Raw genomic sequence first — 24,130 nt, 5'->3', positions numbered from 1 at the left:
TTTAGTTGCTCATACCTTTTTGGTTGTTTTATGTATATTTTTGGTAATTTTGTGTGTTTTCACTGTTATTTCAGTATTTTTCTTGGTCTTTTACTAGTAGTTTTGTGTCTCTTTGTAGTTGATGTGTACTTTAGCAGTTCTTTTGCTTCTCATTGTGTTTTTTTTTTTTAGTTTCCTGGAGTTGACTGACTTTCTAAAAAGAAATATTCATTATTATGTTGCTTTATGTTCCTAAAGTTGCAGCAGCTTTAACAAACAAGGAGAGTTTCTGAGCCAGGAAGGTTTTCCAAACTAATGGTAAGAAAACGCTGAAAAGCAAAGTCTGTCTTCTAAATGTATGCTGAACTGCAGCTTAGTTGTCACCACGGTTACCAGCTGAGTCGCCTTGAGGACTTCCAGTAAACACTTAATCTGACAGAAGAGAAAGAGAAAGTTGTTCAATCACAGGAAAGTCCCAGTAAAAACATTCCCAGGAAATTATATCACATTCCGACATTACTCCAGAGAGGCGTTAGGAAATAAATATCTTTAATGAAAGCCAACAAAAAGAAACTTTACACATATCTACACTCAGGTCACAAAACCCAAGAAAACCTATTTTTATACACACTGAAGATGCAGCTGTACCAGACCAACAGAGATTAAGGGAAACTGAAAGTGAAGCACAAAAAAAACCCTTTTAGATGATTTCAGGCAACTCAGTCACCTGAGTTTAGTCTATTTTCCACCACCAGTGGGACAAGCAGTAAGTCACAGGCTGAATGTTAAAAAGCTGCTTTCAGCTTGGATGTTCACGAGGAGCCGTAAAAGGGACAGTTCACTTTTAAAAAGCTCAGACTTACTGAGTCACTGATTAAACAGAATCTGGTAAAAAAAAAAAAAAAAAAAAAAATTAAAAAAAAATCTGCAGCTCATATCATTTCGCCCTGTTGAGCAGTTGGTCATGTTCTCCATTATTTTTCAGGTGGGACTGTTGAAGTTGAGGAGTGCCAGACAAATACTGGAGTATCCCAACTGAATGTTAGGATTTGATAGTCACATATTGCAAGGATGCTGCCACATCTTGGAAGGTTGTAGTCACAGGTTTGAACATCAAAAGCATATTTTTGGATGTGGTAGCTACGAATTAGGAGGTGGTTGCCAGCCACTTGATTGTTATGAAAAAAGTTAGTGTGGTATGATTGTGCTTGGACACCAGTCACGTGTTTGCTGGACTGATGCAAATATGTGTTCATATTAGTTAGCCACATGTAGAGATGTGGTGGCCAGGTATTGTAGGCTACTAGTCATTTGTGACACGGTAGCCACATGTTTAAAGTATTAGTTGTATCTTGGAATATCAAAACTATATTTTGGAATCATGATAGCCAAATTTTGGGCAGTAATAGCCTCATATATCAAGGTATCAGTTATTTGGAAATTAACATCATATTTTTGGAGTTATTAGACATTGTTTCATATGTTTGAAGCTGATAGCCATGTATTCGGACCGAGGAACTGCCTGTTGAGAGGTGGTAGCCCCATATTCACATGTATTAGCAGTGTAGCCACTCGTTTGGAGGTTGTAGCTGCATCGTCTGAGTGTTGGCATATATTACAACATCAAAGTCACACATTAGGACAAGGTAGTCATATGTCACAAGGTGGTCACCATGGGATGTGGTAGCGCTTCGTATAGCCTTGGTAGCCACATATTCAGAAACAGTAGCAAAATTTGTGAAGATGTGGTTTTCAAAGAGTGGAACTTGATAGCCACATGTGAGCTGGGAGACACATACTCAAAGGTGGCAGTGACATGTTGCAATACAAGCCAAGTAATGGAGGTGAGTGGCCATGTGTTAGGACCCATTAGCCACCAGTTGGAATCTAAAAGCCACAGGTTGTAGAACATGGTAGCCACATGCTGTACCCTAGTAGCCACATGTTAGGAAACAGTAGCACCATATTTGTAGGTGGTGCAACTGGTCAGGATGTGGAGGTCACATATTGGGATACTGAAGCCACATGATGGAAACCAGTGCCCACATACAGGGACATTAAAAACCCACATTTTGGCATTATCAAAACCATATGTTTGGAAGCACAAATCACCTGTGCTAATAAGTTGTTGGACTTCAGTAACCACATTTTGGGAGAGAGCAGCCAAACTTTAGAGACACGGTAGCCACACTTTAAATTTGGTTGGAATTCATTACACATATCTATGAGTCAGTTGGTCCGGTGTTAGCCTCAGGCTGAAGGTGGAGCAGACTGGGGCAACTGATAAAAGCCTTTCTTCCTGGCTCTCCTGAGGTAGTCGAGGAGCAGAGCAGAAGCTGCTAGCCCAGTGGTAACACAGATGGCTGGGATGATAATGACGCTTAGATGGGGAGGAAGTGCAGTGCTTCTCTCTGCACAAAAACAGTAGAAGATGAATTAGCTTGTGTTGCTAAACCCATTGCCAAACTGTCTTATTTCAAAATAGACAGAAGAAACAGAATGATAAACTGGTTTGAACTGGTGTGACTGACCCCTGACACTGATGCTGAAGACTTTGACCTGGTATCCGAGGTCGTTGGTCACATTGACCTGGTACAGCCCAGAGTCTCTGGCTGTGACGTTGACCAACAGGAAAGTGCCATTGCTGGAATATAGCTCCGTCCCATTAGTCAGTTTCTTTAGAATTACAACTGATGGTGGGAAACTGATGGTTTGGCAGCAGACAGTGACATTTTGTCCCTCTTGGACTACCATAGATGGCAGGATGAGGACTGTGGTGTTCCTCGGAGGAGCTAGAAAACAAGAGACCAGATCAGAGTTACAGTTACCATTCTTTGTTGAGTTACTTTTGCATCTGTGTGACAATAATAGCATGTGCAAAGAAAAAAACACTGAAAAGTATACAAATGTCACCAACGCTGTTGTAAACAAACATGGCTCACCAGCTTAAGCAATCCAAGACAACGTCACAAGTACAAAATGTGATGTTTGGCTATCGTCTAGCAAGTTAAAAAAAAAAAAAAGAACTTGTGGCATTTCGGCAAGCAGAGTGTTGGAGTGTTCAGCATCAACTTCTATAGCTTATTGTTGGTGCTACATTGCACTCTGCTAGTTTTAATGCACTCTCATTTTGTTCTGCCATATTCTCCTGATGTATTTTCATTTTGTGTAATATATGAAATTTGAAGGGAAAAAATGAAAAGACTTCGGGATTCTGAGATTTGATCTTTTCAGTTGGCACCAAAATGCAAAGATGCTGACTTTGTTGAGGCACCAGAGACATTTGACATTTTTATTGAAAAAAACTAAGTGATTATCCTACTCAATATTGCTGTGTTTTTAGCCATATAACTGTGTTTGGGCTTATTTGATGGCTGATTTCTACAATGGAAGGGAGTAATAACAAAATCCTTCTTTCTGAACTCCACAGATAAGAGTGAAGAAATGCCTAACCTACTCAGACAGTTACTTCCCAGTCATCCCCACTGTTGACTAACTACTGGAATGATGATGGAGGAAGATTTGTTTGGATACATACTCTGTATGTATTCTGTTGTTGGGTTTTATGTATTTAAAGGACTCTTCAGGGATGGCTGTAAATTGAAGAAAAATAAACTATTAAAATGTGAATTTATATTGAAATTGTGCTGCTGACGTTGAAATTAAAAACAAGTAAGAGTTATACTTAGAACTACTGGACAAACCTGTCATATGACTGGATGTCGTAGCAACTTACGTACTGTCTTACCCCAAGACATTTGTGGGTGTTTTTTGTCCTAACACGTGACACGTAAATGCTAACACTACATGCTACACATATTTTTTTTATTTACATTTTTACATCCTCTACAAACTTGTTGTTTTTCACTCACTTTATGGTAGAAAGACATTTCACCATGCTAAATGTGTCTTCCAACAAAACGCTGACACCTTGATCCTCTGTAAACTATTTTTGAGTCATGCCGCATTTATGTTATTGATGTTTTATTTTCCTCTCAGTCTTTCTAATTTGCTCCCATACTAGTATCCTCTCTACTCTGTGTAATCACAGATTACAATTCAACCAAAATTTGCCTGGATTATTGTTACATGACTGTTGCTCACAGCTGAGTCAGTTAGAGCTTCTCTGCTGTGCTAAAAAACTTTTGAAAACAAAGGTGTAAACTGTTTATTTTTGGAAATTTCTGACTGAAACCTGTAGAAGAGCGATTTTGGTGAATATATCACAATTTTAGGCTTACACTACCATTCAAAAGTTTGGGGTCACTTAGAAATCTCCTTATTTTTGAAAGAAAAGCATTTTTTTCTGTGAAGATAACATTAAATGAATAAGTCCAGTGTAGACATTGTTAATGTGGTAAATGACTATTCTAGCTGGAAACAGCTGATTTTTAATGGAATATCTCCATAGAGGTACAGAGGAACATTTCCAGCAACCATCACTCCTGTGTTCTAATGCTATATTGTGTTAGCTAATGGTGCTGAAAGACTAATTGATGATTAGAAAACCCTTGTGCAATTATGTTACCACAAGTAAAAGAGTGAGCTTTCATGGAAACCATGAAGTTGCCTGGGTGACCCCAAACTTTTGAACGGTAGTGTATATTTGGTTAATTTTCCTAATGTAAATGCATGTTACACTTAGTATGTTCAGCGACCTTCACTAAGGTCAAATCTACATTTCGGCCCAGGTTATTTATCTTTTTCAGCCACATGTAAGGTTGTTTAACTAATTAGTTACAAGAGTTCCAAACAATCCAGTAGGTTTGTTTTGCTTGTTTGATCTATATTTTAAGTATTTTCCCTGTTTTTAAACAGTTTCACCTGACTTTATTCTTGAGAGGCTCACAATGAAAATAAGCTTTTAGTATTACTGCAGTTTTATCTTTGATAATTTCATTGTACAGCAGCTTTGGGTACCCTTTATTGTTGTAATATAACTAGATCTCTCATAGCTGCAGTTGGTATCAGTCCAGTTTTGTGTGATCAGTTGGTAAGGGCAGGATGAGAGCTGAGGTTTTCGACTCATCAGTCTGCTGTACAGTCAGAGTTTATTTTTGTGCTGGTGTCTTTGTGAAGGAGTGAGTAGTGGACTTCTCTGATAACAGCTGTCAGAACAGAGAAAAAAACACACAACAAAAGGCAGAAGAAGTTTGGCTTCTTCTACACTAAAGTAAATGTAAACAGAAAAAAATAAGGAAGTCCTCAATCAAAGTGGGGAAGCTGTAGGCAGGAATGCACGGTCCAATAAGAATAAAGTTTGTCATTATGATTATTTAGCATCTGACCTCTGACAGTGATGGAGCTGGACACCAGCTGGGATCCATACTTGTTGGAGGCTTCACACTGGTAGAGGGCAGAGTCTTCCAGCAGGGCAGAGGGAAGGCTGAAGCTTAGTGAGGATGAGGAGGCATTATCAGACCTCTGAAGCTCCGCTCCATTCCTCCTTAGCACCAGTATGGGGGGAGGAGCTCCATCTGAGCGACAGGTAAACGTCACCTGTTGACCCTCTACCACCTCCTCACCTGGACTCAGTGACAGGGAGGTTGTCTTTGGAGGATCTAAAACACAAAAAGACCAGGAGTTTAACAAAACATGAATCTAACTTTAACAAAACCTAAATCTGAGTTTAACAAAAATTAAGTTAAATGAACATTGAATGTGATCTTAACTAAATCTAAATTTGAGGCTAGTTTAATCTGAGTTTGGGTTTGATTAAATATCACAGGTTAGGAGATGAAAACCTGAACATGTTTAACTGAATCAGAATTAATAGTTAACAAAACCCCAGGGTTAAATCACAAAACTCTATTTTGGAAATTCAGGAGAAGAGTAAAAGCAAAGCTTGACCTGATTTAGTCAGTGCATCCTGGTTTTATAAGTTTTGTGTTGGCTGAGGCAGACTGAGGAGGTATAACAAGGTGAAGCCTGGTGGAAATAATTCTGACAAATGCCTCACCACGGATTGATTAAAACCTGCAGTTTAGTAAATCCTGTACCTGGATTTAATAAAAACAGTCAGGGCTTACTTCAATCTGAAATGAACAAGACCAGGAAATCGGGTCTAATGAAACCTAAATCTGAATGTATTAGTACTTGAACCTGAAACAATTTAAACCTGAATCTGACGTTATTAAACTCAAATCAGGATGAGGGTGAGCGTTTGGGGCGTGGTTTCTGGACCTGTTCCTTTGCTTGGAGCTGGCCTGAGGATGAATACTCACAGTAAACCTGAGCCTTAAATCCTTGAAATCCAGATTATCATCATATTAAATAAAGACACTCACAGTGGACCTGCAGAGAGATACTTGTCCTCTTGTACCTCCACACATCCCCATCTTCCATCAGCAGTTCTACTCTGCAGGTCAGGACCTGCTGATCCTCCTCAATCTGGTGCTGAAGAACTGATGAGATGTTCTGTAAGGAACCAGAGAACCTGAATGACTCCAACATCAGCGTTGTGTTCCCCGACAACCACCGGATCCTCAGCTGATTGGGTGAGAAGACATTAAGGACATCACAGTGAAAGTCCGCCGTCTGGTCCAGCACCACAGGACCTGGATCCTCCAGAACCGGATCAGATGGAAACGCTGGAGAGAAGAAGAACCACAGATTTGTGTATAACTTCTGTTCTAGAAAGCAAGTTTAGTGAAAGCTGTACATTTGTTGAAGGGTTTGGAAGCGGAATGCTCTAACTCACTGTCTGCAGTTTTTGAAAAAAATGGATTCAAAGTTTTTCAAGAATGGTCTAACATTGGAAGTGCCACTCTAACGTTATATTTGGGTTGTGGGTTAGACCTCTTTGCCACTGAAATATTGACCAGAAAATATTACAGAAATGACATAAAACTCAGTTTGGATTTTTACTTCTAGCCCTCTCTAATATCCCCAAGATGAGGGAAACACTGAGTTTTCTGTTACAGACAGAGAGACAAATTAAACTCTTAAACTCCAAGTTGGTGGCAGGCTGTCCATCCTAATGACATCATGCAGGTCCTGAAAGAAAGCCAGCTATGATCTGCTGAGAATCATCTGTTATATCAGATCAGTAACTGCAGGTGATTAACTTCAGTTTCTTTATTCAAATAATAAGCAAAAATTAAGGTGTCTATAGATTTAGAAACTACAGCTGTTGCTTTTGGGTCAGATACAGATGTAATCAACATTTAGGTATATCAGATATATCAGAATGGCCAAAGCTAAACACTAAAGGACTCAGATGACAGTTATGAAGTTCATGTCTAAAAGGGGTTCATGTTCCTGCTACCAGTGCATGAACTTTTGTGTGAACTGAGTCAAACTGCTGAAGCTCAGCTGCCTGATGAAGCCTCTTTATGAGAGGATTACTGTCGGAAATGTTGTCTCCTGTCATCTGTTCTGTCTCTCTGTGGGAGGGTTTCACAGTGTGTTAGTTAAAGTGGTCAGGGGGGCAAATGTTTGTTTTATGGCTCTTATCCAGGTTGTTTTCTTCTGACTAGATCCTTGCTGGCGTTGTATCTACTTTCAGATGGACGTCACTTTTGATTAAAGCGTCTGCTAGATGAAACTGTAAATATGTGTGCGTGGGTGGTGGAGTATTTGGTATCTTTCTCCCCTGTTGTGTCATTTCCTGACAGTAGAATTTTGGAGTTTTTCCTCCAGAAAAAACCTCCACAAAAAGTTACATGATTCTCGAAAACAGATTATCACTGTAGTTTGCAGTAAACGTTACTCATACAGGAGGAAAACGCATTAGTTGGAACTATTTTTTAACTTTAGTAAGTATTTTTGGGAGCAGTGTGTTTTTAAAGTTAGCAGTGGAAAAGGCTTGCGGGAAAATATAGTTTATCACCCCATCAGTCTGTCAAAAGCAAAGCTGTGTGAGAAAATGTTGCTGCTCTGTAACCCTAAAGCAACAGCGTAACACTCTCCAACCTCTGATCTCTGCTGTTAGAGCAGCAGGACTGAATGTGTCCAAACAAACTGAACCAAGACCTGCAGCAACTTCTCATTATGAAACTAAATTCTGTTTAATCATATGTGGATGTTTTTTTCTCTACACTCCCCTCAGACTTCAAAGCAGCTCAGGATATCTGCCCACACAGAAGCCTCATATCTGATTTATGAGCAGTATTTGTTGTCTATTAAACCTCTGAGACCAGAACTCTGACTCCTGCTGAGCTACTTTAGTATCCGGACTGCTGGGAACATTCAGAAAGAGACACCAAACAATGGATTTTAATACTTACACAAGTGACCGCAATCTTCATTGTAAAGAAACATTTCACTTTATTTCAAGATCTCTGTATTTCTTCCTCTTTCAGCTTTTTAAAAGTATTTAGAACTTGTGAGGTCTCATTACAGTCTGACTAATAATATCTAATAATAACCTCACACACTGCTGCTTTTTTCATTACCCTGGAATTAACAAATAAATATTTACAAAATTTTCAGGACATTATGAGGAAAGTTATCTGGAAAACACAGGACTCGTAAAATAAAGACTTTGTCTCAGACTCTGTCTAAATGTGATTATTTAAGTCATAATTTTATCAGTAAAGTCGTTAAGACCTGCTGTCAGGTGTTTAAGGTGTCCTCGACTTACAGTAAATGTGGACCTGGATGGATCTGGTCCTCATGACGGAGTCACACTTGGCCTCACAGTGGTATTCTCCTTGATCCTGGAGGTCCAGGTCCTGCAGGTGGAGCAGAGATTCTCCGTCCTGCTGTTGCGTCTTCTTCAGGACACTCTGGTCCTGGTCTGCCTTCCTCCAGGTGAGGGCAGGGGGGTGGGGACATCCGGAGGCCTTGCAGGTAAGAATCAGAGCTGAACCTCGGTCTGCTGAGACCTGAGGACTCGCCTCCACCTGTAGAGGATGAGCTGAGGAAACAACAACACTTTACTGATCCAGCTGATACTGAAATTCATTCTGAAATCAAGTCTCAGTTTTTTAAATGATCCGTCGGGATTTTAATTCATCTGTGGAACCAATCTTTTTTATTTACTTTATTGGTGATTTAATCAGCAACTTTCAGGAAGTGAAAGTAGCCTCAGATGAAAGTATGCTATCATCTGATGTCGCCTCACTAGTCCCAAGTATATCTACATCTGGGCTGTGGAGACCATCAGACAATAATTTAAAGACAGCTCTTTAAACAACAGAACCAAGTTAGGACAAAATCCCAGCTGTACCGTGTGCTATCGAGTTTCATCCATTATGGCCAATCTCCACATGGAGGAAGTGAAAAGCAGAGTGCTGAATTTCTTCAAGGGAACAACTCATAGCCACTGATTCAGATCTGTCAATGAAACCTGGGTCTAAATCAAAATCCAACAAGTAGAACTCGGTAGACAGCAACATCAGGTTCACAAGTGGAATTTCAGCACAAACTGAGTTTTTTGGACTGTGCTGCGCACACTGAGGACGGAAGCCTCAACGCTGAAGTTCACAGGAAATCTACCAAAGACCAACACCTGCTGTTTTATTCCCGCTACCCACTGGAGCATAAGCATGAGCGATCAGATCCTTACAGCCCCAGGCGAAGAAGGTCTCTACCAAGGCAGAGGGAAAAGAAAAGTACCACACACCTATCAGAGTCCTAACTAACACCAGGAAACTGGACCATATTACACCGGTTCTCAAATCAGTACACTGGCTTCCTGTTAGTCAAAGGTTAGAGTTCAAAATCTGACTCCTGGTCTACAAAGCACTGAATGGTCTTGGACCAATATACATCCTGGACTTATTATCCCCATATGAAGCATCCAGATCCCTCAGGCCATCAGGGACAGCTTTATTGCATGTTCCCAGAACCAGAACCAAAAACAGTGAAGCAGCATTCAGCTATGATGCTCCTCACCTGTGGAACAAACTTCCTGAACACCTGAAGTCTGCTCAAACTGTCAGCTCTTAAATCAGGCTTGAAAACCAGATTGTTTAGTACAATTTCCTCTTAGATGCTCAGTCTGATTTCTGACTTTTAATGCACTTTTATGATTTATTTATTTTATTTTAATGTCTTAATGTCTACCTTTAAATCATCTTTATAATTAATTTTAAAGTTCTGCGATGCATTTTTTTGCCATTGTAAAGCATCTTAAATTCCCTTGTGTATGAATTGTACTATATAAATAAACTTGCGTTGCCTAAGGAAGCACTGAAAACCTGTAGCTATTCCAAATGGGCTTTCATGAAGTCAAATAAGAGATCTGGAAAAAAGTTGCACAACATCAGAGAGAAGAAAACAGGCAAAACAACATTGTCATGTTATATGTAGCTGGTGTATCTGGGGACTTTAGAGGGATTTTCTTCAAAAATAACATAGCAGTGCTTTTCAGAGCCAGTAAAACACTGAAGGGAGACTAAAGAACAAGTGCTCCACAAGCATATTGCTCAATTCAGGAGAGCAGCTCCTCAGGACAAGACTCAGGAGTCCACCTGCAGTTATAGGACAAGGGACACCATTCTTCTCAGTCTGGATAGAGAGGACAGACAGTTTAAGAGAGGAGTGAAGGAAGCCATCTATGTTAAATGAAACAGCCTGCACTGAACAGTGAAGGGGGTCTAAGACACAACGTGTCAGGTATTTAACAGTCCTGAGATCCCCCCACAGACAGATTCACTATCATTAACATCTTAAAGTGAGGGTGAAGATAAACCTGAACTCCCCACCAGACAGTGAGAACTGAGGAAACATCTTGGATGAGAAATTAAATGTTTTCAAGAACCAAAGGTGAGAAGCTCCTCTATTACAGCACTAAGGATCTATTGATATTGCTTTTAATAGTATATCTAGAAAATCATTTACCAGAAGAAACTAACACTTTTCTGTTTTACCACAATCATAAAAACTCTTCTTCCTCTTATACTGGACATACATGAATAAAGATTAACCAATAAGCTTGCTAAAACATTTTGAAATCAAACACTGTATGTCAGGAGGCAAAGTTAATTCTGCTCATTATACTCTGAAAGAACTACATAATTAACTGTAATTCAAACTGGCTTTGCTGCAAAGGATAGGAGACATCTCCTACCAGAAACAATCTATTCACAACATAAACACTGCAGAGACACTGCTTCCATGAAAATCCACAGGTTTTTGCTAATTACACAGTTCTTTTAGGGGCTGGATTTTTATGGCAGTAACAAGAAATTTTAACAGGTCAGTTTTATCTTGAAATTAGTAAATTTCACTAGTTAACAGAATATTGTGTTTTGTTTTGTTTGTGTTTGAATGAGACTTCTTCACTCAAACACAAACACATGTAAACATACTTGGAACTGCAGCTTGTTATTAAAACCAGTTGGTGGAGGATTTCTGTTTCATATTCTCATCTTTTCCATGTGTCATCCTGTATCATTTGTGGTGTAAGTATTCATATGCAGGAGAAACTGGAGAAAATATTCTTAAAACTGAACTGGAAGTAAAAGTACCTCTGACAGTGATGGAACTGGACACCAGCTGGGATCCGAACTGGTTGGAGGCTTCACACTGGTAGAGAGCAGAGTCTTCCAGCAGGGCGGAGGAAAGGCTGAAGCTTAGTGAGGATGAGGAGGCATTGTCAGATCTCAGAAGTTCCGCTCCATTCCTCCTCAGCACCAGTATGGGGGGAGGAGCTCCATCTGAGCGACAGGTAAACGTCACCTGTTGACCCTCTACCACCTCCTCACCTGGACTCAGTGACAAGGAGGTGTTGGTGGGTGGAGCTGTGAGGGGCAGGCAGGTGTGTTAGAGCTCACAGGTAAACACGGCAGAGACGAGAAAGACACAGTGGGTAGACAACAAGGAACCAATAAGGACTCAGCAATGAGATAAAGAGAAGACAACTAAAACCTTTTAAGAGGATAAAACAGAGTCAACAAGAAGACTAACTGAAGACACTGACAACACAAAATTGGGACCACAAAGAAACACGACACGAGAAGCAGCCAATAAGGAGACAACACAAGACTGCAGAGACTGTAAAGGAAGAGGAGATAAACAACGCAACAGAGACAATAATTAAAGCACTAAGAGACAGTAGGGTTAGGGTAAGTAGATAATGAAACAACACGGAGAACCCAAAAAGGCAATAAGGAGACAATAAGAAAGCAAGAAAGAAACGAAAAACATTCAGTGAGACAAAGAGGAGACAACAGGAAGACTAAAAGGAGAAAACATACAGACAAAAGAAGACAATGTGGTGAAAACAGAGACTACAAATACACCAATACGGAGCCAATCAAGAGTCAGCAAGGAGACTATAAGGAGACAACAGAGTCAATAAGGAGACACCAAGGGGACAGTAACGAGACAACAAAGCTTAAGAGTGCAGAGAATGAAACAGGAGCTTCAGTCTCACCGTGTACAGTGATGTCCACAGTGGCGGTGTGGTTTCCTTCTGTGTTTCGCGCCTCACACTCATACTGCCCAGCATCAGACAGTCCCACTGCCTTGAGGACAAGTTGACTGCCTTGACCCTGCCACAGAGACTGGCCGTCCACTGTCCTCAAGCTCCAGGTGAAATTTGGCTCAGGGTTTCCCTCCGCCGAACAGGTGAGAGTGAGCGGAGAACCATCCATCATCACCATAGAGTCTGATATCGCCGTGACAACAGGCGCATCTGCAGAGGAGAGGGGGAAGATTCAGGGCTTAGATCTGTCAGACCGACTACTGTGGTGTCTCAGTCAGGAGGACGTGAACAGCAACCCTTAGACTAGAGGACTCAGAACCCAGCCCAGACTCACAGAGAGGGTTTAGAGTGATGGTGGTCTCTCTGGACCTGTTCTCTGCTGGTAGGTCCTGCAGCTCCAGTGTGGCCCTGCAGGTGATGTTCACTCCTGAGTCCTGTTTCAGAGGCATAAACCTGTAGTCAGACTGGACTGAGCTGGATCCAGCATCTCCCCTGGAACTCTGCAGGATGGTGTCTCCTCTAAGCCAGGTGAGGTCCAGGTACTCAGGAGGGTATATGTCAGACACCTGGCAGGACAGGATGGACTCTGCCCCTAATCTCAGCTGGTCCTGACCTGAGATCGCAGGGTATGATGGGAGGGCTGGAACACAATAGACAGACACTTTAGGACAGACACTTATCTGTCCGCAAACATGCAGGCAAACAACCAACCATTTTAAACACTCATCAAGAAAAGTCACTGTTACCTCCACCCTCTCTGGAGCTGTGGATCATATCAAATGATCTCCCTCAGCAGATGAAGTTAACCCAGTAACCATGGAATAGTAGCAACAAGCAACTGTTAGTTTGTTAACAACAAGCAAAATGAGAATTCTGCTAAAGAAAATCCCGTGATGATATTGAAGGCTCCAGAAAAGATAGGATTTTTGTGTTAAATTGAAGATTTAATGGCCGTTCCAAACAACAGCCATGCGTATTCAGTGGGAAAAAGTAGTACAGATATGGGATGATACACAGTATCTATTAAAAATCTGAAAACTTGCTGTAGATATTAAACAGGAGTGGTCCAGGGCTCAGTGCTGGAACTGCGACTGTTTAAATCCCTTTGGACAGATAATCCACAAGCACTGCCTCATCTTCAAACCAATGTCCTCCACAATCCCTCTCCAACTGTGTCTGTGACCTCAGGAACCGGCACTCATCAAACTTCCCAAATTTACCAACAACAAAATGCAGTGAAGATTCACGGTTCTGGCTTCAAAGGTGCTACTACACAATATTAGAGATCTATCTCCAGTAACTGATGGTAGTATCAGCTGCCTGTCACAGTTTGCAGCCTGGGTGTGTTCCAGGCAATGCCTTATCTTCTGAGGAACACATCAAATCTGTCACCAAATCTGCATATGTCCACTCTATACCTTCACTTTCTGATCCTGTTGCTGAAACATTCATCCAGACATGTCACCTCCTGCCTGGACTACTGTAACGGAGTCTTATCTGGAGTCTCCAATCCTGGATTGGGTTCAGTGTCAGAGTTCTCACTTCGACTAGATCCTCACAACAAAGTCCCCATCCATCATCCAAGTACACTGGCTCCCAGTAAAGCAACAAGTCACCTCACACTCTTGCTCCTCACTGCCTCTCTGACCTCCTTCACTGCTACACCCACTCTTAAAATCCTCCTCTGACACTGGGCAGGTGTACATTCCCCTCTCCAGATTTTTAACTCCCTACGACTCACTGGGACATTTACGTTTTCAGACTGTCGTTCAGTCTTACCTACTAACTGTGCTTGTTGTTCCTTTGACTGTATTTCTACTTTTTATTTTATGCTTTATGTACTATACTAGGTGCCTTGGGTACCTGAAAAGGTGCCTTTTAATTTTCTTATTGTTTTTTAAATAAAAAACAGTCATACTCTCATCACATTAAATTCTTGATATTTAATTTGTCATGATGTCTGTCAGGTTTCTTTGTTGTTAAATTGTCTACTAAATATTCACTGCTGCAGTTTTATGTGCTTTTTTACTGCCATTTATTTTCTCAAATCATGGTGCGGTTTATGGATTTTTCAGTAATGTGGCATCCCATCTGGATTACTGCAGAAGCGGAACAGGACTGTCCGATGTATACCAACAATACCTCAACTCAACTCAACTCACAGTCTCATTAAGGAGGAAGACATTTCAATAGTTGACTTTTGACACTTTAACTGGAAACATTTCCAGGTAATGACCTCATGGAGCTGCTTTAAGTAGTGGTAACAGTGTGTAGAGCTGTCATCAAGCCACAGCGGATTCTAAAATATGAAAAACATTGTTTTTTTAACAACATCATTCCAGATGTGTTACTTCATAGTTTTGATGTCTTCAGTTTTGAATGATTGAACATAGTAAAAAATAAAGGAAAATTCTTGAATGTGTAGGTGTGTTTGAACTTCTGATATACATATATACACTGCCTGTCCAAAAAAAGTTGCCACTTGGATTTCCATCCATCCATTATCTATACACCGCTTAATCCTCACTAGGGTCGCGGGGGGGGGCTGGAGTCTATCCCAGCTGACTCGGGCGAAGGCAGGGGACACCCTGGACAGGTCGCCAGTCTGTCGCAGGGCTACATATATAGACAAACAATCACTCTCACATTCACACCTACGGGTAATTTAGAGTAATCAATTAACCTCAGCATATTTTTGGACTGTGGGAGGAAGCCGGAGTACCCGGAGAAAACCCACGCATGCACAGGGAGAACATGCAAACTCCATGCAGAAAGATCCCGGGAAAGCCGGGACGCGAACCAGGGATCTTCTCGCTGCAAGGCGAAAGTGCTAACCACTACGCCACTGTGCAGCCCTTGCCACTTGGATTTAACTAAGCAAATAGTTAAGAGCCTTCCATTGGACAATTATTGCAGTGATGAATACGTTTCAGCGGCAACAACATATTTAACCCTAGCTAATGCAGTGAAGAGCTTCTCATTTCTTAAACAACCATGTCAGAAGACATATCCTGTGGTCATGGAAAGGATGTTAATCTGTCTCAGAAGGGTTGAAATTATTGGCCTGCATCAAGCAAAGTAAACAACTAAGGAGATTTCTGAAACTACTAAAATCAGGTTAAGAACCGTCCAATGTATTATTAAAACCTGAAGGATAGTAGTGAACCAACAAATGTGGTCGGGACAAACTCTTAGATGATCATAGGACATCAACAGTAGAACTCATGGCTATGTTTAATAGTGACAGTAAGAGCATTTCCACATGCACAGTGTGAAGGGAACTCAAAGTATTGGGACTAAACAGCTGTGTAGCTCTAAGTAAACTACTGATCAGTGAGGCTAATCAGAAAAAAAAGGCTTCAGTTTGCTAGGTAGCATAAAGATTGGATTCTGGAGCAATGGACGAAGGCCACGTGATCGGATGAGTCCAGATTTACCCTGTTCCAAAGTGATGGGTGCATCAGGGTAAGAAGAGAGGTGGATGAAGTGATGCAATCATCATGGCTAATGCCTACAAGCCTGTAGGGGTTAGGGTTATGATCTGGGGTTGGTCAGGTTCAGCAACATTATGTTCCCAAAGAGTGAGGTCAGCTGACTACCTGAATATACTGAATGACCAGGTCTTTCCATCAATGGAGTTTATCTTCCCTGATGGCATGGACATGTTCCAAGATGACGATGCCAGGATTCATGGGCCTCACATTGTGAATGAATGGTTCAGGGAGCATGAGACGTCATTTTCACACATGGATTGGCCTCCACAGAGTCCCGACCTCAGCCCCACTGAGAATCTTAGCGGTGTGCTGGAGAGGACTTTGCTTTTCCGACTCTCCCATCATCAATATAAGATCTTGGCAGAAAATGAATGCAACTCTGGACAGAAATCAATGCTGAGACATTGCAGAATCTTATTGAAATGATGCCACGATGAATGAGTGTCGTTCTCACAGCCAAAGGCAGTCCAATGAAATATTAAAGTTTGTGACTTTTATATTTTGGACAGGCAGTGTATGCAGGCTCAAGATTTGGATCTGGGAAGTGTGGAACCCGGGTGAACACTTTAGCTCTGTCGTGTTCCCTGGGCCACTCATGAGCAGTTTTTGCAGTGTGTCGGGGTGGCAACTGGTTTCAAGGACTGCTGTTGTCATGGGGTGTGGGGGGAGTTGCCTGACCGGCAATGTTTAGGTGGGTGGTACAAACATTATTTTCCCTGTCATTACTTTCTAGAACATTACAGAGCTGTACAGCAAAGTGTTACCAACTGCTTCATTCTTCCTCTCTTCCTTAATTTGTGTTTTCATAAAATCCCATCTCTAAAGCCATATTGATACAAAGAGGATCAAAGTAAACACACAAAAAGAAAAGAGTTTATCCTATGTAAAACCTCTGCAGTGTTTCTGCGTGTACTCACAGTAAACCTTCACTGAGGTTTTGATGTGTTTGTTTTCTTCTCCACAGCTGACTTTACACTGCCATAGTTCTTCATGTTCCGTCGTCACAGGGTCAAATGTTGCGATGGAGCGAGTGCTGCTGGTGCTGATGGTGCCGGTCAGCGGTCGGTCACCCGGCAGAGACCAGGAGATGCTTGGCGTTGTTGCACAGTCCTGAACTGAACAGACCAGCTGCTGACGTGTGCCCACCCTGAAAAGAGGTCTCCTGGGAGATATGTCCACACGTAGACCCTGAACACACCATGATGACATCAGCAACACAGCTGAGGATAAAAACAACAACATAAAAACAACAATGAGACTAAAAAACAATAACATTACCATGCAGCTCATGTTCAGTATTTTCTAATTAAAGCGAATTAAAGGTGGAAACAGGAGTTGTTTGGTATTTAAACTCAGTTTTTATTCAGATATGCCATGCCAATACAGAATACAACAGTAGTGAATGTACCACTGTGCAATATCATTTAAATGCTATGTTCACTTGGCATATTTCCCACTGGTATTGCAGATTCAAAGACTGTATGAATTTTCACCGTCCAATAAGCTGTGGTCGCCAGAGGGGCATCGATCAGAATGCAATACAAGGTGTTCACCTTTTTCTCCTTTACTCTTTATGCTCTGTTACAGAGGTTGCATATATGCATCTCTATGTGTGGTTCTATTAACAAGAAACAAATAGAATTAAGCCAACAATAAGTATACAAAATTACATAAACATGTAACCACAACTATCATCTTAAATATAAACAAAGAACATATTCAACATACCGGTAGAATGCACACACACAGAGAAAATGACAAGCAAAACCAAATATACGTCTGAACAGTCCCAGCAAACACTCTCCTCTGAAACGTCCACGAACACGAAAACAGAGCTCTTCTCTGCAGAGCAGCAGAGTGTAATGGCCTCTGATTGGCCAATGTCTTAACTGTCTGTTAAGCTGGCCTTTTCTGGCCGTCCTTCATCACACTACTGTATGGAACTTGTGTTGTTAAAATACTTTTAATATGTTGTATTATGTGAGTTTGATATCCATCCAACTATTATCTATACACTGCTTAATCCTCATTAGGGTGATGGGGGCTGGAGTCTATCCCAGCTGACTGAGGGTGAAGACAGGAGACACCCTGGACAGGTCACCAGTCTATCACATGGCTACACAGAGAGACAAACAATCACACTCACATTCACGCCTACAGACAATTTAGAATCACCAATTAACCTCAGCATGTTGTTTGATATTCAGTGGAGTTAAATCTTATATTGTATTTATATTAACCTGGAACTAATAATATAGTCTGATTATTAGAAACATTTAAAAGGTTCTGACATGTTCTGTTTCTCAGTCTTCAATCCATCTAAAGCAGATTAGTGTCACTGACCATGTTAACTAAAGGTCACATTGTCTTGAGTTGCATCCTTCTGTTGAACACTCAGCTGGATCTAACTGACCCATCAAAGACTTGTTCAGCTAAATCCACCTGCAGCACAACACTGCTCATTCAATAGCATTGTGATAGTAGGAAACATGGCGTCCAAATTAAGTGACGGTGTCAAAAGTCAGATTGTAATTCTGAGCAAAGGGGAGACTGGAGTCTGTCCCAGCCTGCAGTGGGCAAGAAGTGGAGTACATCCTGGACAGGTCACCAGTTTATCACAGGGTCAACACAAAGGGACAGACAAACAGACATGTCCACATTCTGAGAGAGAGAATGATACCACAGTGGATCAAACCCACAGTCAAACATGATACTGGGAAGATTCAAGTGCTGAAGGTTTGCTGCTTTAATCATAGACATGCTCTCCAACCCTCACTCTTTGTGGAGCAGGATTCTTACTGCAGCAGGAAAAAGAGCCCAAATACACTTCAAAGGTCTGACTTAAAGGTCAAAGAAGATCAAGAAGTCCTGATTGTCATGGACTTTCCTCCAAAATCACCTGACCTCAGCCCCACTGAACATTTATGAGGCACTCAAAGACTGAGAAAGACAAACATTCCTGACATGACGAGAAGCCCTTTGAAACATCGTCACATCATGCTGGGATAATGTAGAGTATCAGGTCTGAACAAACTGAATCCCTGCAGCTCGAGGTCTGCTGACATTAAAGCTAACGGGTAGCTGGTTGATAGTGAAGTCCAAACAAAAGGTCAATCAATCAGTTGGTTGATGGCAAGAAAAGTTGTAACTGTTTGAATATACAAGTTTCTCAAAAGTATCAGAGTTTGTGTTTTTCTGTTTTCTACCAGTGAATTGAACCTCTCTGGGTTTTTGACAAAGTAAGACATTTAAAGGTGTTCTTCTGGACATTTTCCACTGTTTCCTGACATTTATACACGAAACTGATGATCAATTAATCAATAAAAAAATCAACAGATAAACTAATCAGCAGTTGCAGCTTGAACTGAAAACGTTGTGTTGAGATTTATCGCTCAGATTTCTTCTGTTTGATGTTGGTATTTTTGGAGGAAAGCTTATAGACTGAAGAGACCCTGAAGCCACCAGGGGTCCTTCAAGCTGTCAGCGAAGATATTCAGAGTGTTAGTGCTGCTTTCAAGGGCCACAAACTTTAAAACCACTTCTAGCTGCATCCCTGTCCACTTGAATGGAAACGTGTCATGCAGCTGATGTGATTCTTCTGGAAGAGAGACTTTCACTTCAGTAAAAGCAGTGATACTGCAGTATACAAACGCTCTGGCACAAGGGAATGTCTTGCAGTCTAAAGTTTAAGCAAGAGCCCAGTGTGTAGGATTTAAGCAGCTCCATTGGCAGAACTGGAATATAATACAAAGATTATTAGGTGAAAATAAGAATAGTTGTGTTTTTGTTCCCTTCCTATCTACAGAGGGAGTGGGACCTCCTCCACGGGATCTGCCATGTTGCACTGCCATGTTTCCATGTCCTAGAATGAACAAACCACAGAGACGACGTTTCATGTTTTTAGCAGCAACCGTACATTCTCCTTCATGTCTGGAAGAGGAGGGTGAGCTGAGGGTTATTCATAACTGAAACCAACTCCTACACACTGGTACTTTAAGTTAATGTATAGCATAAGCAACAAAATCTGCTTAAAGTACATGAAATGAATTTTATCCTACTCTAATTTGCTAATATTTTTTTTTCATTATGCTCTAAATCTGCAAAGCAACAAGCAGTGAATGCCATCAAATAAGTGCAGTGGAGCAGAAGTATAAAGTACCATGAAATGGAAGTACTCAAGAAAGTTTAAGTACCTCAAAATGAGCACAATACCTTCCACCACTGGATTCCACTACAAAAATAAAAATGTGATTGATAAAGAGGTGAAACGGGGCTAAAGCCTGAAACTCCTGTAGTCTGAGCCTGGAATTACACGGCCGTTCAAAATTTTGGGGTGACTTAGAAATCTCCTTATTTTTGAAAGAAAAGCATTTTTTTTCAATGAAGATAACATTAAATGAATCAGAAATCCAATCTAGACATTGTTAATGTGGTAAATGATTATTCTAGCTGATTTTAATGGAATATCTACATAGAGGTACAGAGGAACATTTCCAGCAACCATCACTCCTGTGTTCTAATGCTACATTGTGTTAGCTAATGGTGTTGAAAGACTAATTGATGATTAGAAAACCCTTGTGCAATTATGTTACCACACAAATTGTGAGTTTTTATGGAAAACATGGATTTGTCTGAGTGAGCCCAAACTTTTAAACGTTAGAGTATATGAGTTCTCATGCATCAGCTCAGCTTCACACCAGATTATACCTGCAAGCAGGGATTAATGTCATTATAAATGAGCCTGCTGATTACTGTTTTGATCAACCGACTAACTATTTGGTCGATTAAACATCAGAAAACATTGAAAAACACTCATCAGATGAGTCCATCTTCAAATGTCGTGTTATGTGAGGGATTTAGCTTGTGATAGAAGACAAAGAAAATCAGAAAGTGTTTTCACTTAAAAATGACCAATCCACTCTTAAAACTGAAAGCAGGTTTCAGATTTAACTAGAATTTGCTACAGATTGACTAATCAATTCATTGACATTCCACTGCAGCTCTACGCAGGATCATTAAAGGAGACAAAGAACAATCAGCAACAGAATCAACATACAAGAAAACTGTGAAAACTGACAAGAAAACTAGGTTCCTCAAAATCTGAGTTATGACCCTTTGTGGAGTCACCTGATTTAGAAAACCTAAACTGACATTAGGAATGCCTATAATCAGTAGGATCAAAACCCACAGGGCATGATGCTAAACCTTGTACCAGTAGCCAAGGAGGTTCAGTGTGTTGTTTTGAGGCAGAAAGTTGGCAGGTGGGTTCTGAGGATAAACCCTCCAACCAACACACAGATGACATCCTTGCACTCTAAAAACCCAAATCTGTTTTAGCTGAAGTATTTCATATTATGTTCACTAATATTCTTTTCATCTCATGGATATCTGCTGTTATCCAGTTTCTATTGTTATGATTATTCATATTTTACACACATTTCTGTCACGTGCTCATTAACTGGCAATTGCATCATAACAGACTTTAAATGAAAAACAGTAAATTCAATAAAACACCTAAAGAAAACAGAGACATGTCACGAATCTTACCTGAGATCAGCTGAATAAAGCTCCTGCAGACAAACAACAAATCCATCTTCACTGCTCACAGGGTTCCAGTCCACTGATGAATGAATGGATGCGTCTCCTTTGTGTTGCTGTCTCAGTGTCTGAGGCAGAAAATCAGCTCGACACATGAAACACAGATGGTCTGTAAATCCCCCCTCTGAACAACCAAACGCCCCCTTTGAAGAAACAACCCGTCTGATGATGCGGCCCTTTATGTCTGGCTGTCTGACAGTCTGCAGCGCCCTCTGCAGGACACATGGGGCACTTCACCCTGTCTCAGGATGCACCAGTGGAGCGTGCCTGCTGCAGATAGGACCACACTTCTAGGGCCGTGGGGTGCCCCAGGAAGTAACAGCGTTTCTCGTCATGATGGACTGCTGTCACAACACGAGTACTGACCGTGAATTATTTTATTTCTATAAAGTTATTAGCATTTATGATGTCTTCATTTGCATACCTGCTAGACTGTGAGCGTAATTTTGTCAGCCCAGCTCCAGATGATGATAATTAACTCCAACCTGGATAAATTATATCCTATGTATGATTCACAAAAAATACACAATCATTCATTTATTTAAGAAATGTACATAGACTTTACCACCTTATCATGTGTAATATTTGGACGGGCCATGTGAATACAGTCAAAGTCTATTCAGGTTTACTGTATACAGGCATCATTTTTTGGTTCTTTATCAGTTCTTTTTGAACCAAATGCCTTTTTTAATTTTTTTTGTACACCTGAACTTGTTAGTTAAAAAGCACTATTCGGGTGGAATAAAGCTTTGAAATTATAGGTACTTGGACATGAAGTAGTACTTTCTGTCAATAAACCTTTTAAATTCTAAGTATATTATGAGTGAAATCATCCTTTAAAATAGTAAGTTATGCACTTTAGTGATCATCCATTGTGGTAGGTGGCACTGGCTAGAAAAAGATGCTCCTGGAAGTGTGGTCCTATGGGTGGGGGTCCTCTGGTGCTGCAGACATACTATTAAACTGCACTGCAAAGCATCTCTCTGTCACTTTTATTCTTTATTTTTCTTCTTGACTTCATCTTCCTGCTTCCCTCTTTCTTGAATCTTTTTCCACCTGCTATTTCTTCCAGTTTTCAAATTTTTTTCTTCTATTTTCTATCTTTTCTCCTTTCCTTTTCTTGCCTATGTTCTTCCTTGGCCCCTCTCTTCCTTTCATCTTTTCTTCTCCCTCTTTTTTCCTTCTCCCTTCTTCCTCTTCCCTGTCTTCCTATCACTTTCACTTTTAGTACTTTGTTTTGCACATTCCCTTTTTTTACCCATATTTTTCTGTTCTCCTGCTGTCTGTTCTCTCCCCTCTTGATTTTATAACATTTTCACTTCTTCCTTTCCTCCCGTTTCCCTCCCTATTTTCCCCCTTTGCCTTTTGTTTGTTCTCTTACTTTCTTTATTGAATCCCTTTTTCCTCCATGTTTTTTTATACTTCCCCTGCAAATGCAGTGCAAAGCATGTCTTTCACTTTCATTATGTGATTTTCTCTCCTTTGCTTTGGAACATTGCTTATTTATTCTCCTTCTCTCTGGACCCTACTCTTCTCTCTGTTTCTCGTCTGCTGTCTTTCCTTGTTTTCCTTCTCTCATTACTCACAAAGGACATTGATGAGTTTAAAAGTTATTTTTCATCAGTTTCATCTTGAAAAGCTTGTCTCATAATATTTCAACAATGAAATGTTTTAGGGGAAAAACAACTGTAGGAAACTGGAGCGAGAAAAGATAGAGATTTTACGAATGAGAAGTCATCCATCATTCACTGTCATTGATCTGTAATATCAATGAGCTATTTCAGAAAAATCTCGAAGATGGCAAAAAAAATCACCCCAGTGATTTTTCACTTATGACAAACAACTTTATTTGTGACTTTATGTAGTTTCTAAATATCTGTTAGAGTGAATTGAGATGAAGCAGCAGACTGAATATGGTCATGTGATGGGGTCACATGTCTGGGTGATTGCCTTGTGCGTGGCTGATTAATCTACAGAGTGAGTGATAGCAGACAGAGGGACTAACGGCCTCTAACCTCATATTGATCAGTGTGATGATGACTGGAGTGTGCTGCTGGATGTCATGAGTCAGATGACTGGACTTTCACTGATTTACTCAGACTAGAACAGCTCAGTATTTGTGGAGCTGAAAGGTTCAGATGGTACTTTAACAAACCTTTCTGTGTTCTGAACTGCTGAATCCAAAGTCTCAGCAGATCAAAAGACTTTAGAAGGATTCAGCAAAAGTCAGTTTGACTGGTCGAAGTTTGTCTTTGGGTTGTTGTTTCAGTCTCTCAAACAAAGGATCAAAAACAAGGGATATGACTCAGACTTGCACTATCGTTCAAAAGTTTAGGGTCACCCAGGCAATTTTATGTTTTCCATGAAAACTCACACTTTTATTCATGTGCTAACATAATTGCACAAGGGTTTTCTAATCATCAATTAGCCTTTCAACACCATTAAAAAAAAAGGAGATTTCTAAGTGATCCCAAAATTTTGAATGGTAGTGTATGTGTTCTACTCAGAGTCATGGGCATGTCGGGGACTTGTGTTTTGGGGGTATTTTGACTTGCCTCTGTCTTGTTTGTTGAAACTCAGACTTGCAGGTATGACTTTTCTCAGCCTCATGGGTTTTGACTAGAATATGTGTTTGTTAAGACTCAGGCTTTTGGGGAGGTCAACTCACCTGTCTTAGTGGATC

The 24,130-nt window shown here is 40.6% G+C and overlaps 1 protein-coding gene across 1 annotated transcript; it reads right to left on the bottom strand.

Moving 5' to 3' along the window:
* Window positions 1–511: 511 nt before the first annotated feature.
* Window positions 512–21,598, bottom strand: vcam1b (vascular cell adhesion molecule 1b). Its single transcript, XM_023292997.3, has 10 exons — window positions 21,397–21,598; window positions 16,767–17,069; window positions 12,690–12,995; window positions 12,305–12,565; window positions 11,397–11,669; window positions 8,564–8,839; window positions 6,267–6,569; window positions 5,268–5,540; window positions 2,511–2,771; window positions 512–2,390 (listed from the first exon to the last, which is right to left on the bottom strand). The coding sequence occupies exons 1-10, from the start codon at window positions 21,440–21,442 to the stop codon at window positions 2,230–2,232; spliced, it is 2,463 nt and encodes an 820-aa protein (XP_023148765.2). The 5' UTR covers window positions 21,443–21,598; the 3' UTR covers window positions 512–2,229.
* Between the last annotated feature and the right edge of the window lie 2,532 nt (window positions 21,599–24,130).

This window comes from Amphiprion ocellaris, chromosome 2, assembly GCF_022539595.1.
Source record: "Amphiprion ocellaris isolate individual 3 ecotype Okinawa chromosome 2, ASM2253959v1, whole genome shotgun sequence".
NCBI classification, from domain to species: Eukaryota; Metazoa; Chordata; class Actinopteri; family Pomacentridae; genus Amphiprion; species Amphiprion ocellaris.
Note: the sequence above shows the minus strand (reverse complement) of the source record. Positions and strands in the feature narration are given on the sequence as shown.

Bases quoted from the DNA above. Each gene is read 5' to 3' on its own strand.
- vcam1b (XM_023292997.3), bottom strand. From the start codon at position 21,442: ATGGATTTGTTGTTTGTCTGCAGGAGCTTTATTCAGCTGATCTCAG. The intron at 17,070-21,396 runs GTAAGATTCGTG...TTTTATCCTCAG, and splicing joins CTTTATTCAGCTGATCTCAG to CTGTGTTGCTGATGTCATCA. The intron at 12,996-16,766 runs GTGAGTACACGC...ATTGTGTTCCAG, and splicing joins AACCTCAGTGAAGGTTTACT to CCCTCCCATCATACCCTGCG.